Here is a 15,702-nt window from a genome sequence, read left to right as displayed (position 1 = left end):
CAGTCAGGAGACCCCCCGTGCACATTAGCTGATAGGAGGATTCCACCGGAATCGGTCAACTTTTAATTCATGTGTATGGAGTAGTGATGAGCGAGTATACTCGTTGCTCGGATTTTCCCCGAGCATGCTCGAGTGTCCTCCGAGTATTTTGGCATGTTCGGAGATTTCGTTTTCGTTGTCGCAGCTGCATGATTTGCGACTTGTAGACAGGCTGAATACATGTGGGAATTCCCTAACAAACAGGCATTCCACACATGTATTCAAGCTGTCTAGCAGTCGCAAATCATGCAGCTGAGACGATGAAAATGAAATCTCCGAGCACACCAAAATACTCGGAGACCACCCAAGCAACGAGTATACTCGCTCATCACTGATATGGAGGCCTTGTGTGTCCACCTAAAAAATAAGGTCAACTCCACCAAAACAGAGGCTTGACGGAGTACTAAGTGACTGTCTGCCTTATTATAGTGAATCGCTGTGTTGCGTTCTCTCTGAATCTCCTTTTTGGGGGATTCAGACAGAAACCCTGGCATAGTGATCACAGCACAGCATGAAAGGGAACCAGGATTGAAGCTCGATTCACACGTCAGTATAGTGGTCAAGATTCCGCATCACCCAAAAGTCAGGAGTAATTCCAAACTCATGATCCCTTTTCTCGGTTAATGTTCCAGTCTTGGCTTTGGCTTACAGATACTGATGAAAAGAATACTATCATGTCAGAGTAAGTTACTCAATAATCTCCACAAATAATTGATGGCACTTCCTATATTATACATTTCAAACCACACACAGACCAAGTGTACAAAAAGATGAGTAGCGAAGAGATCCAGAGTGTTAAAATTACTTTTATTGAAACAAAATAATTGAAAAACAGTAAAAAAAAAAAATAGCCATAACTATGAACCATATGCACAATTCCTAAAATATGTTATACCAATATGTAGAAGGGGTATTAGAAAAATTCAAGTGTTGTGCCCCCCCCTCCCATTTCAAACGGATCCTTGCATCCCCGGAAGAAGTTGGCGGTTAAACACACGTTGAGGTGATGGGATGCAACAGCTGTCAATCCTTGATTTATGGAATCTTGCCAACAAATCTACACACAGGTACTCATTAGTCTAAAGGGAATTTCTCTATAGAAGCATCGGCATGGAAGGCTTTATTTGTAAAAAATAGGGTGGATTTCCATAGTTCCTCTAGCACCCATGTGTTCCCATAATCACACTGAACTCTTTCTATTTGATGGAAGCTATTCATAACATTTCCACTGTTCACTGCAATGGCACATGCGGAACTCTAAGACCCCCTTTTGATTGATGTTAATATTGGGTTTGATTGTTTGTCCCTTCATGTTTATGTGCATTATTTGTGTACCAGTTAGATCTTCCTTTAGGCATTTGGCTTTTGATACATGATATCCCAGGTGCACAATAGGAATCAATTTGAGGCGGGGGGGGGGGGGGGGCACAGCATTTGAATTTTTCTACATATTGATATCATATTTTTGGATTTGTACAAACTGTTCATATTTTTGGTCACACTAGCGCCCCCTGTAGGACATTCTGCTTTTTTTTTTACTGTTTAATTTCTTTCAATAAAAGTAATTTTAACACTGTGGATCTCTTTGGTCCTCAGCTTTGTATACACTTAGTCTGAGTGTGAGGCTTGTACCATGTCAGAGTAGCCTAATGGCAGCCCCTATTAATTAGATGTTACCAGAGTCCCTCTCTGTAGCAGACCCAGCATTACGCAGGCGGCCTACTAATTTCAATAGACGTTACGCAGCTTTTCTTTAGTGGAGGGGCAGTGATGGAACTGTAGGCTATGTTCATTCTCATTGCTTCTTCAAGCAGAAGATGCTTCAGGATTTGCTCATTTTCTCTGGAGTTTTGTAAACCTGAAGAGCCTTGGGTTTTCTCCCCAAACACTTTTTAAACTTTTTGTTATATCATTTTTCACTGAGTATTTGGTGAGATTATTTTTACCTCAGTATGTGTAAGCCAAAACCAGGAGTGAGTGATAAGTACAGAAGTGGTGACGGGTTTCTATCATACTTTCCTCTGACTGTTCCTCTCCTGGTTTTATCTTAGAAATACTGAGGTCAAATACTCAATGTGTGAACGTGGCCATATGAGCCTTTAAAGGGAATCTGTCCCCCCTTTTTTGAGATATCATATAATGATATCATTCAATTGTGTGTCACATAAGGATTCTCTTAGTACTTTTGCTTCCCCCTGACCCCGCACCTTTCATGCATAAATACCTTGTTTATATCGGCTCAGATGTATGTAAACTGCCGCTGTCCGGTCCGCTGGGCGGGGCTTATTCACCTGCCCCCCCTCCTGTCTTTCTCTTCGCATTTCTTCTTGTGTAGAGCAAGACAGGGAGGGGGGGGCACAGGTGAATAAGCCCCGCCCAGCGGACCGGACAGCGGCAGTTTACATACATCTGAACCGATATAAAAAAGGTATTTATGCATGAAAGGTGCGGGGTCAGGGGGAAGCAAAAGTACTAAGAGAATCCTTATGTGACACACAATTGAATGATATTATATGATATCTCTAAAAAGGGGTGACAGATTCCCTTTAACACGGGTGGATAAATTACCCATCAAGCGCCAATCAACATTATAGCCGTTTCACCAGCACTTGTATGAGGCAATTACGTCACTGGGTTTAATATGACAAACAGGGATAACAGATTGTGAACAGTGTGACCCAGTTCTATACCTACACGTATTAGTGACGGCCATGCAGTAGGGCCACAGCCATACACTACACGAAAGGGACCATCAGGCGTCTGTCACAGCGTCTATAGGCCATGACCTGATATAACTAGTACTGAACGAAGAGGGACGTAACCGTACCTGTAAAGCCTTCCTCATCCAGCATCAATGTGTAATCCTCCGGAGTTTCTGTCAAACTGAAAAACTTGCATCTGGTGGAAAACAAACATTTACTGTGAAGGCAAATAATTCATGAAGAAATTCAATATTATTGATTATTATAAATAAAGAAAAAAGCAATAAAAGCAGCACTGCTCATCTGACTGCTCCGGGTCCATACTGCAGTGATGACAGTCTCCATATGGAGCCGAGCGACTGCTGCTGCAGGAATCAAACCCCAGCGGGCGACTGGCAGTGTAGAAATAGGAACTGGGGGGGGGGGGGGTGTAAGTGAGGTATTGCATTTTTTTTTTTTTTTTTTTTTTTACCATTTAACCCATTCTCATACTGTTGGCGGCACCCATATGGCAGTAGAGATAAGAATAAGAAATCACAAGAGTAATCTTCCCCCCGCACACCATGACGATCATTACATGATGCAACGCGCAGTAATAGTGACCACACTTTATGTCCACAGACTGACAGCATTCCTGCACTTTACTTTGAAAGGTTTTTGTTAAATGACGGCAAAGCAGCGATGTGACATAACGCAAGACATCCACAAGGAGGATCAGCGTGGAAGGGGTTAACAGTGTTAATGGGAAAACTAAAGAAGTACAAAGACTTTACACAGGCCATGCTCCTTTACCAACTGATAACCTGAGAAGCCAAGCAACGGCCATAGTGGCAAACTGGCTGCCCCAGGGGGTAAAGAATCGCGGGTTCAGGTCAGGACTCATTGGACTGTAGTATTGCGCTGGGTTGTGGTGAAGACAGAGGAATTGAGGGCAGATGTAAGCCTGCAGGAGGCAGAGCGACCGTGTGTGAGGATGCTCCGCGCTGTAAAGGACACATTTGGGAAGTTATGCCCCCGCCATCTATGGTACGTATTCCCCACCAAGTTACTGATCAGGTTTGGTTGGTGGTCTCCCTCACTAAACTTTCCAACATCTGGTCGTGGCCAACCGAAGTCATCAGCATCATGGCCCCCCGTAGACAAAGTCCAAACATTCAGCCCGGACCCCCATCTTCGGGTAGTGGAAGACGAGTACCTCATGCACAGCTACCACCCTGTGCCACATTACAATGGGGGAGAGCCAGAAGGATAGAATAGGGTGGATTTATTTTAAGATTGATTGGAAATGAGATTTGGCATCAATCTGCATCCTGGGCCATAGTGCTAAACAGACGTTTAGTGATAGGACTCATGACGCGGGTTGCTAACTTGCATATCTTGGCCTAAATATCAACTAATACCTCACATTTTTATATGTATTTTCTGCTAGTTCTTTTTCAGGGTGAAGCCGGGCTCATTTGGTCTTGTAAACTGTGGTGTCTGTTCACAAGGGATGCATTCGGATGGAGCTGGGCAGCCCGCCTGATCTAATAGTATGAGTGTCGCCAACAGGCGGCTAACCTGGATGCTGTGCATCACCTGTATGTGAAAAGCTCCGCATACAAGTCATTGTGCAATCACATACTAAGCAGCCACCCCCTCCATGGATTGGAAGGTAGTGAGGGGTTGCTTCATCAGTATTTTTAACCTGTGATGCCGCCATCTTAACTACATGGGTCTGCTGCACCCAGAGAGTGCAATTGTCTGGAGGCCTGGGCAGGCTAACATCACTGCCTTCTTTCTTCTGGTTTTTGTACATTTGGCTATAGAGCCCACCAACCAATGTGCTATGCCACCAGCGCCCGGAGTGCCAACTAATAACGCAGCAGTACATGCCAGATGGGACACATCATATTCACTGGAGTGTAAATGACTCCGATCTCCCGAATACCCTGGTGGCATCTGAGGACCAACCTGGGTCTGCTACATATACTGAAGAGCCAGGAGTATTATATTGGTGCACTCCACGTGCCAAGAGGGCCGGGCGTATACAACTGCACCCCACGTGCCAAGAGGGCCGGGCACATACTAGTGCACCCCACGTGCCAAGAGACAAGGGCACATATCAGTGCACCCCACGTGCCAAGAGGGCCGGGCGTATATTAGTGCACCCCACGTGCCAAGAGGGCCGGGCGTATACAACTGCACCCCACGTGCCAAGAGGGCCGGGCACATACTAGTGCACCCCACGTGCCAAGAGGGCCGGGCACATACTAGTGCACCCCACGTGCCAAGAGGGCCGGGCACATACTAGTGCACCCCACGTGCCAAGAGGGCCGGGCGTATACAACTGCACCCCACGTGCCAAGAGGGCCGGGCGTATACAACTGCACCCCACGTGCCAAGAGGGCCGGGCGTATACAACTGCACCCCACGTGCCAAGAGGGCCGGGCGTATACAACTGCACCCCACGTGCCAAGAGACAAGGGCACATATTAGTGCACCCCACATGCCAAGAGGGCCGGGCGTATACAACTGCACCCCACGTGCCAAGAGGGCCGGGCGTATACAACTGCACCCCACGTGCCAAGAGGGCCGGGCGTATACAACTGCACCCCACGTGCCAAGAGGGCCAGGCGTATACAACTGCACCCCACGTGCCAAGAGGGCCGGGCGTATACAACTGCACCCCACGTGCCAAGAGGGCCGGGCACATACTAATGCACCCCACGAGCCAAGAGGGCAGGGCACATATTAGTGCACCCCACAAGCCAAGAGGGCAGGGCACATATTAGTGCACCCCACAAGCCAAGAGGGCCGGGCGCATATTAGTGCACCCCACGAGCCAAGAGGGCCGGGCACATACTAATGCACCCCACAAGCCAAGAGGGCAGGGCACATATTAATGCACCCCACGAGCCAAGAGGGCAGGGCACATATTAGTGCACCCCACAAGCCAAGAGGGCCGGGCGCATATTAGTGCACCCCACAAGCCAAGAGGGCCGGGCACATACTAATGCACCCCACAAGCCAAGAGGGCAGGGCACATATTAGTGCACCCCACAAGCCAAGAGGGCCGGGCGCATATTAGTGCACCCCACAAGCCAAGAGGGCCGGGCACATACTAATGCACCCCACAAGCCAAGAGGGCCGGGCACATATTAGTGCACCCCACAAGCCAAGAGGGCAGGGCACATACTAATGCACCCCACGAGCCAAGAGGGCAGGGCACATATTAGTGCACCCCACAAGCCAAGAGGGCCGGGCGCATATTAGTGCACCCCACAAGCCAAGAGGGCCGGGCACATACTAATGCACCCCACAAGCCAAGAGGGCAGGGCACATATTAGTGCACCCCACAAGCCAAGAGGGCCGGGCGTATACTAGTGCACCCCACGTGCCAAGAGGGCCGGGCACATACTAATGCACCCCACGAGCCAAGAGGGCAGGGCACATATTAGTGCACCCCACAAGCCAAGAGGGCAGGGCACATATTAGTGCACCCCACAAGCCAAGAGGGCCGGGCGCATATTAGTGCACCCCACGAGCCAAGAGGGCCGGGCACATACTAATGCACCCCACAAGCCAAGAGGGCAGGGCACATATTAGTGCACCCCACAAGCCAAGAGGGCCGGGCGCATATTAGTGCACCCCACGAGCCAAGAGGGCCACCTAAGCATGTGGGCATCACTGATGTGGCCAACGAACATGAGCAGTAGATATAATCTGTATACATTATATGTGTCATCATCCATGGTCTGCACATCTTCACGTATAACAGGAATGCCTCAATACGGTCTGCCAATCGGCTGGGAGCAGTAGTTCCCCACATCTGGAGGTGCCATGTACCGGAGTATCCCGGTCCATGCTGTATGGGAGCTCTGTGGCTGACGGACGCAGGCTCAGCCGTCACTGGTGATTACCCCGGGGAGGATGAGGAGGGTAGCAGCCTCCCCGGGAAGATGCTAGGTGTAAATACCCTCTCGGTCCCGGGCACATACCTTGTACGATGCCGCAGGAACAGTAACTTGACAATCGGGTGAGTGTAGAACCAGAGCCCGGACTTATCAATGCTGGTCACCCGCACCCGGTGCTCCAGCAGCTGCAGGTCCATGGTGGGAAGATCCCGAGATCCAGCGTGAGCGCTGAGGGGCCGAACGAGCGTGGCCGGGGCAGGGCCTGGTGGGGGCGGAGCATAACACGACCACGCCTCCGGAGTTCTCTGACGTGTCTTAGACCTCAGAACGGGGGCGGCGCTATACGGCTCATGGCATTGGTCACACGGCAGCCGGTGTACGGGAGTGACACCACATAGAAGCCGGGCAGCGCAATATATAACCGCGTGCCCTCGGTAACGGCGCCTCTAGCCTGCAGACCGCGAGCGTCTTCAGAGACTAACGTAAATGCACATTATGTGGAGTTTACACCTCATGCATTATGAGGTCCTGCGGATTTGCCTGCGGTTTTCTCTCCAAAATCCGCACACCCAAAAAACTACGTGTGCACATAGCCTAAAACCGCTGCGGATTCCGCACAAAGCATTGACATGCTGTGGATTTGCGGGAAAATCTGCAGCATGTGCACAGCGTTTATTACTTTCCATTGAATACAATGGTACTGTACAACACAGCAAAATCTGCTGCGGATCCGCAGGGCCAAAAACGCTGCGGATCCGCAGCAGAATCCGCAACGTGTGCACATGGCCTAAATAATTCCAAGGCGTTAGGGTATGTTTCCACGGTCAGGATTGCATCAGGATTTGACGCAGGTAAAATCTGCACCTTAGGTCATTAGCAGGTCACCTGCGTTTTTGATGCGTTTTTTAATGTGGATTGTATGCGTTTTTTGTAAGCTAGAGATATATTATTTAACAAAAAAAAAATTTGTTTTGTCATTTCTGGTCCAACCTCCAACATTTGTCCAACCCACACACCATTACACACATAGATCTATAGATACATAGATCTATGTATCTATAGGTATATCTAGCCTGGGAAGGGGGTAATACCCATGGCCTCTTCCCAAGCTATGAATATCAGCCCGCAGCTGTCTGCATAGCCTTTACTGGCTATTAAAATAGGGTGACCCCCACCCAAAAAAATGACGTGGGGTCCCCCTATATTTTATAGCCAGAAAGGCTACACAGACAGCTGCGGGCTGATATTCATAGCCTAGGAAGGGGCCATGGATATTGGACCCCCCCGGCTACAAACACCAGCCCGCAGCCGCCCCAGAAATGGCGCATCTGTATGATGCACCAATTCTGGCACTTAGCCTCTCTTGTCCCACTGCCATGTAGCGGTGGCATATGGGGTAATAAGAGGTTAATGTCACCTTTAATTGTAAGGTGACATTTAGCCCGGTTAATAATGGAGAGGTGTCAATAAGCCCTCCATGTGCTCACCAGAGGTAACCTGACTGCCATTAGGTACCGAGATGAGATCCTCAGACCCCTTGTGAGACCATATGCTGGTGCGGTTGGCCCTGGGTTCCTCCTAAGGCTGGGTTCATACTGCATTTAGGCAGTCCGTTTAACGGATTGCATTACACCGCGGCATAACGCGATGTAACGCATCCGTTAAGACTGCCATAAGCTGCCATTAACGAGTGCATCGCTAGCGCATGTCATAAACGGCATTCGCTAGCGATGAGCCGTCCTTCTGTGACGGACCCTCGGACGCAGTCTGCAGCGTCCGAGGGTCCGTCACTTCTAGCATCTGCGCTAGGTATAGCATAACGCGATCGCGTTATGCAGTAGCGTTAACGCAGTCCGTCAACGCTATGCGTTGAACGGACTGCATAAGCGCAGTATGAACCTGGCCTAGTGCAGGACAATGCCAGACCTGATGTGGCTGGAGTGTGTCAGCAGTTCCTGCAAGATGAAGGCATTGATGCTATGGACTGGCCCACTCGTTCCCCAGACCTGAATCCGACTGAGCACATCTGGGACATCATGTGTCGCTTCATCCACCAACGTCACGTTGCACCACAGACTGTTCAGGAGTTGGCAGATGCTTTAGTCCAGGTCTGGGAGAAGATCCCTCAGGAGACCATCCGCCGCCTCATCAGGAGCATGCCCAGGCGTTGTAGGGAGGTCATACAGGCACGTGGAGGCCACACACAATACTGAGCATCTTTTCCTTGTCATGAGGCATTTCCACTGAAGTTGGATCAGCCTGTAATTTGATTTTCCACTTTGATTTTGAGTATCATTCCAAATCCAGACCCCATGGGATATTCATTTTGATTTATATTGATAATTGTTATGTTTTATTGTTTGGAACACATTCCACCATGCAATGAATCAAAATTTGCAAATGGAATATTTCATTCAGAGATATCTAGGATGTGGTATTTTAGTGTTCCCTTTATTTTTTTGAGCAGTGTATTATATATATATATATATATATATACAGTATATATTTGTGTCAATGACATATATACTGCATATATACACACCTACACTATGTGTATACATGTATTCTATCTATTCTAGTTTAACCTTTCAGTGTGATTTTCCAGTATAGCGAACTGAATTTCTGGCTTTTCTAAAGGACACCGGTGCGTATTTCTCGCAAGTTACACTTGTGGTCCATGTGTAATCCGTTGTTTTCTCGCACCCATAGACTTGCATTAGTGAGTCTTGGCCGTAATGCGGTGCAAATCTCAAGCATGCTGCGATTTCACCCGCACGTATAATATGGGCGAGTAAAAAAAAACGGATGATGGGAGCTGCCCCATATATTAATATTGGTCCGAGTGCTATGTGATTTTTTTCTCGCTTAGCACTCATCCGTATTCCTCTCTAGTGTGACTCCGGCCTAAGACGCGAGTACAATTGATCTCTGGGAGCTGACACACTGCAGCTTATCTGTGCTGACTGTCAGCTTGACAGCCGCTTCAGAGAACTGCCGACTCCCAGTCTGAGGGGCAGCCTCCGGGGGAGACATTTCAGACCATCGCATTAGGCAGCCCGACTGCACCCCCCATCAGCTGCGCCTGGGGCATGCCGTTGCTGCCCCTCCCCCCCACCAATCCACCTCTGGCTCTGAGTGTCACGATTGTCACAATCAGATCAATGGTTTTATCGGATGTGTGAAAACGTCTATTTTACTGTATGGGACAAAGCTATGTCCGAGGAAAAATAACTTGGATGTGTGAATGTACCCTAAGTTTCCACGATGAGTATTTGGTGAGGCTTTAACCCCTTTACCCCTAAGGCTGGAGGCACACTGCCATAATTCTCGTGCGAGAATCGGATCGCACTGCACGGACTGGCCGGCACCACTCCTGACCTGAGCTTGACAGCTGCATAGTAATCCATTATGATGTCTTGCTCAGGTCAGGAGTGGTGCCGGCCAGTCCATGGAGTGCGATCCGATTCTCGCACGAGAATTATGGCAGTGTGACTCTGCCCTAAGGGTGATTTACACGTTCATGATCAGGCCAATTTTTACAATTCTGACCACTGTCCCTTTATGAGGTAATAACTCTGAAACGCTTCCATGGATCCTGGTGATTCTGACAAAGTTTTGTTGTGACATATTGTACTTCATGTTAGTGGTAAAATTTCATTGATATAACTTGCACTTATTTGTGAAAAAAACGGAAATTTGGCGAAAAATTTTGAAAATTTCGCAATTCTCCAACTTTGAATTTTTATGCCCCTAAATTACAGAGATATGGCACACAAAAAACTTAATAAATAACATTTCACACATGTTTACTTTACATCAGCACAATTTTGGAACCAAAATTTTTTTTCTTAGGAAGTTATAAGGGTTAAAAGTTGACCAGCGATTTCTCATTTTTGCAACACTATTTTATTTTTACGGATCACATCACATTTGAAGTCACTTTGAGGGGTCTATATGATAGAAAATACCCCAAAGTGACAACATTCTAAAAACTACACCCCTCATGGTGCTCAAAACCACATTCAAGAAGTTTATTAACCCTTCAGGTGCTTCACAGGAATTTTTTGAATGTTTAAAAAAAAATGAACATTTAACTTTTTTTCACAAAAAAATTACTTGAGGTCCAATTTTTTTTATTTTACCAAAGGTAACAGGAGAAATTGGACTGCAAAAGTTATTGTGCAATTTGTCCTGAGTACGCGGATACCTGATATGTGGGGGGGAACCACTGTTTCGGCGCATAGCAGAGCTCAGAATGGAAGGAGCGCCGTTTGACTTTTTCAATGCAAAATTGTCTGAAATACAGCTCGGACGCCATGTCACGTTTGGAAAGCCCCTGATGTGCCTAAACAGTAGAAACCCCCCACAAGTGACCCCACTTTGGAAACTAGACCCCCCAAGGAACTTATCTAGATATGTGGTGAGAACTTTGAACCCACAAGGGCCTTCACAGAAGTTTATAACTAACGTACAGCCATACAAATAAAAAATCATATTTTTTCCACAAAAATGATCTTTTCACCCTCAATTTTTATTTTTCCAAGGGTAAAAGGACACAAAAGTTATTGTGCAATTTGTCCTGAGTACGCTGATACCCCATATGTGGGGGTAAACTACTATTTAGGCGCATGGCAGAGCTTGGAAGGGAAGCAGCGCCATTTGACTTATGGCTGGAATTGAGATCGGACGCCATGTCGCATTTGGAAAGCCCCTGATGTGCCAAAACAGTGGAAACCCCCCACAAATGATACCATTTTGGAAACTAGACCCCCCAAGGAACTTATCTAGATGTGTGGTGAGAACTTTGAATCCCCCAGGGCTTCACAGAAGTTTATAACGTACAGCCGTAAAATTAAAAAATCACATTTTTTCCACAAAATGATCTTTTCACCCCCAATTTTTATTTTCCCTTGGGTAACAGGACCCTAAAAGTTATTGTGCAATTTGTCCTGAGTACGCTGATACCCCATATGTGGGGGTAAACCACTATTTGGGCGCATGGCAGAGCTCGGAAGGGAAGCAGCGCCATTTGACTTTTTTGGCTGGAATTGGGATCGGACGCCATGCCGCATTTGGAAAGCCCCTGATGTGCCTAAACAGTGGAAACGCCCAAAAAATGACACCATTTTGGATACTAGACCCCCCAAGGAACTTATCTAGATGTGTGGTGAGCACTTTGAACCCCCAAGGGCTTGAAAATAAAAAAATCATATTTTTTCCACAAACATGATCTTTTAGTCCCCAATTTTTTTATTTTCCCAAGGGTAACAGGAAAAATTGGACCCCAACAGTTGTTGTCCAATTTGTCCTGAGTACGCTGATACCCCATATGTGGGAGAAAACTACTGTATGGGCACACGTCGGGGCTCGGAAGGGAAGTAGTGACGTTTTGGAATGCAGACTTTGATGGAATGGTCTGCGGGTGTCATGTTGCCTTTGGAGAGCCCCGATGTACCTAAACAGTGGAAACCCCCCACAAGTGACCCCATTTTGGAAACTAGACCCCCTAAGGAACTTATCTAGATGTGTGGTGAGCACTTTGAACCCTCCAGTGCTTCATAGAAGTTTATAACGCCCGGACGTAAAAATAAAAAAATCATATTTTTTCCACAAACATGATCTTTTAGTCCCCAATTTTTTTATTTTCCCAAGGGTAACAGGAAAAATTGGACCCCAAAAGTTGTTTTCCAATTTGTCCTGAGTACGCTGATATCCCATATGTGGGAGAGAACTACTGTATGGGCACATGTCGGGGCTCGGAAGGGAAGTAGTGACGTTTTGGAATGCAGACTTTGATGGAATGGTCTGCGGGTGTCATGTCGCGTTTGGAGAGCCTCTGATGTGCCTAAACTGTTGAAACTCCCCACAATTGACCCCATTTTGGAAACTAGACCCCCTCACGGAACTTATCTAGATGTGTGGTGAGCACTTTGAACCCCCAAGTGCCTCACATAAGTTTATAACGCCTGGGTGTGAAAATAAAAGAATCATATTTTTTTCCACAAAATGATATTTTTGCCCCCAATTTTTTATTTTTCTAAGGGTAACAGGAGAAATTGGACCCCAAAAGTTGTTTTGCAATTTGTCCTGAGTAGGCTGATACCCCAAATGTGGGGGTAAAACACTGTTTGGGCATATGGCAGAGCTTGGAAGGGAAGGAGCACCATTTGACTTTTTCAATGCAGAATTGGCTGGAATTGAGATCAGACGCCATGTTGCGTTTGGAGAGCACATGATGTGCCCAAACAGTGGAAACCCACCAATTCTAACTCCAACCCTAACCCCAACACACCCCTAACCCTCATCTCAGCCCTAATCTTAACCCTATCCCTAGCCCTAACCCTAGCCCTAATGGGAAAAGGGAAATAAATACATTTTTTAATTTTATTATTTTTCCCTAACTAAGGCTAGTTTCACACTAGCGTTTATGAGCGCAGCGACGGCCTGCGCACGGCCGCCTCTAAGCCCCGCCCCCTGCCGCGCCCCCGCCGGTAGCTCCGCCCACCGGCGCATGACGCTGCATGCGCCCTGCGTCCCCTATCTTTATCACAGGGGGCGCAGGCCGTGGGCAGTATGCGTTTGGTGGCGCATGCGTCCTTTTGACGGTGCGCCGATCTGCGCCAAACGCAACCTGCTGCAGTTGCCGGGGGCGCGGCAGGGGGCGGGGCTTAGTGGCGGCCGTGCGCAGGCCGTCGCTGCCCTCATAAACGCTAGTGTGAAACTAGCCTAAGGGGGTGATAAAGGGGGGTTTGATTAACTATTTATGGCGGTTTTTATATTTGGCAGCTGTCACACACTAAAATACGCTTTTTATTGTAAAAATAGTTTTTGCATCACCACATTTTGAGAGCTATAATTTTTCCATATTTTGACCCACAGACTCGTGTGAGGTCATATTTTTGGCGGGACAAGTTGATGTTTTTATTGGTACCATTTTCGGGCACGTGACATTTTTGGTCACTTTTTAGTCCGATTTTTGGGACGCAGAATGAACAAAAACCATCATTTCAAGAATTTCTTTTGGGGGGTGCGTTTACACCGTTCCGCGTGCAGTAAAATTGATAAAGCGGTTTTATTCTTTGGGTCAGTACCGTTACAGCGATACCTCATTTATGTCATTTTTTATGTTTTGGCGCTTTCATGCAATGAAAACAATTTTATATCAAAAATAATTAGTTTTGCATCGCTTTATTCTGCGAGCTATAACGTTTTTATTTTTTTGCTGATGATGCTGTGTGGCAGCTCTTTTTTGCGGGACAAGATGACGTTTTCAGCGGTACCATGGTTATTTATATCCATCTTTTTGATCGCGCGTTATTGCACTTTTTGTTTGACAGTATGAAAATAAAGCATTATTTTTTGCTTTGTTTTTTATTTTTATGTTTTAAGGGGTTCGCTAATGGGACAGTTTTGTAGGGCGGGTCGTTACGGACGCGGCGATACTAAAGATGTGTACTTTTATTGTTGTTGTTTTTTTATTTCCAAAAAATGAATTTGTTAGGGAATTTTTTTTTATTTATTTAGCGATTTTTTATAAATTATTTTTACACTTTTTTTTTTTTTTTAACTTTATTACATTGTCCCGGGGGGGGGGGGGACATTACTGCATTTTGTGTCAGATCGCTGATCCGACACATCACAGATCGCAGTGACAGATCAGCGATCTGTCACAGGCAGTGCAGAAGGCTTCCTCGTGCCTGTGCTTTGCAGGCATGAGGAAGCCGGCTCCCTGCAAGCCCCCGGAGGTCCCTGTTGCCATATTGGATCCGGGGACCTGCAGGGAAAGAGTCCCCCGCAGCAGCGCTGCACATCGCACTGCTGCGGGGGTCTCAGGGAAGCACGGAGGGAGCCCCCTCCCTGCCGATGCTTCCCTAAATCCCCGGTACACTGCAATCATGTTTGATCGCAGTGTGCCAGAGGTTAACGTGCCGGGGGCGGTCCGTGACCGCCCCTGCCACATAGTGCCGGGTGTCAGCTGTGATAATCAGCTGACACCCGGCCGCGATCAGCGATCAGCAGCGCTCCTCCCGTGATAAGACGTGAAAAAACTTGATAAGACTCATATAAAAATGCTATTAAAATCGCACGTAACGTAATTTAGCTAATTGGTGAAGAAATGCTGCAGAAAATCTGCAACTTTAACCCCTTCCTGACATCTGACGTACTATCCCGTCCATGGGCATAGGGGCCCGGTCCCATGGACGGGATAGTACGTTAGATGTCAGGAAGGGGTTAAAGTTGCAGATTTTCTGCAGCATTTCTGCACCAATTAGCTAAATTAGGTTACTTACGCTTTTAATTGCAATTTTTTACGTGTCTTATCACGTTTTTTCAGCTGCGGTTTTTGTCTCTTTTTGATATGTCATTCTTTAAATAAACTGCAGGGGGTGGCACCTGAGCAAGTTTCTTTTTTAAGTCCGGGGCCGGCCCTCCCCCTCGTTCACCCATCATACTCACCTCCTCCTGGAGGGGGGCAATGAGCGCCGGAGGGTGGAGAATGAGCGCCGAGGGTGGAGAATGAGCACCGGGGGGGAATGAGCACCAGGGGGAGGGAATGAGCGCCAGGGGGAGGGAATGAGCGCCAGGGGGAGGGAATGAAAGCCGGGGGGAGGGAATAAGAGCCGGGGGGAAATGAGCTGGGTGGAGAATGAGCGGAGCCTGCACTGGGGAGATGGCTACACTGGGGAGATGGGTGGATTCGGGAGATGGGTGCACTGGGGAAATTTGGTGCAACGGAGATGGATGCAACAAGGTGATGGGTGCAACGAGGAGATGGGTGCAATGAGGAGATGGGTGCAAAGAGATGGGTGCAATGGGGAGATGGCTGCACTGGGGAGATGGCTGCGCTAGACAGAAAGGCTACTTTCACATCAGCGATTTTTGCCAAAGTGTCTGCATTAGTCGTACTCACCAATGGGGGAGGCAGCACTAAAAGTGCCTAGGGCAGCATAAACTCTAAATACGGCCCTGGTGGAAGCCCACATCATTTCTTTTCTGTGTTTTTTTTTTTTTAAATAAAAAATATTGTTCATTAATAAACATTGGCTTTGCTATTATCTATCCAT

At 47.4% G+C, this 15,702-nt stretch overlaps 1 protein-coding gene across 2 annotated transcripts in view; it reads right to left on the bottom strand.

Moving 5' to 3' along the window:
- Positions 1 to 7,006, bottom strand: part of CASTOR1 (cytosolic arginine sensor for mTORC1 subunit 1) — a 68,054-nt gene extending 61,048 nt beyond the window's left edge. For both annotated transcript variants that reach the window (XM_073554824.1, XM_073554823.1), the window contains exons 1-2: positions 6,722 to 7,006; positions 2,867 to 2,937 (exon numbers count right to left, since the gene is read on the bottom strand). In XM_073554824.1, the coding sequence (XP_073410925.1) occupies positions 2,867 to 2,937; positions 6,722 to 6,834 (184 nt within the window). In that variant the 5' untranslated portion in view covers positions 6,835 to 7,006. The remainder of the gene's footprint in view (positions 1 to 2,866; positions 2,938 to 6,721) is intronic.
- Between the last annotated feature and the right edge of the window lie 8,696 nt (positions 7,007 to 15,702).

The sequence above is a fragment of the Dendrobates tinctorius genome, unplaced genomic scaffold, assembly GCF_039654945.1.
Source record: "Dendrobates tinctorius isolate UK_male_01 unplaced genomic scaffold, ASM3965494v1 ptg000213l, whole genome shotgun sequence".
Lineage (NCBI taxonomy): Eukaryota > Metazoa > Chordata > Amphibia > Anura > Dendrobatidae > Dendrobates > Dendrobates tinctorius.
The sequence above is the reverse complement of the archived record's forward strand: the minus strand, read 5'-3'. Positions and strand labels throughout refer to the sequence as shown.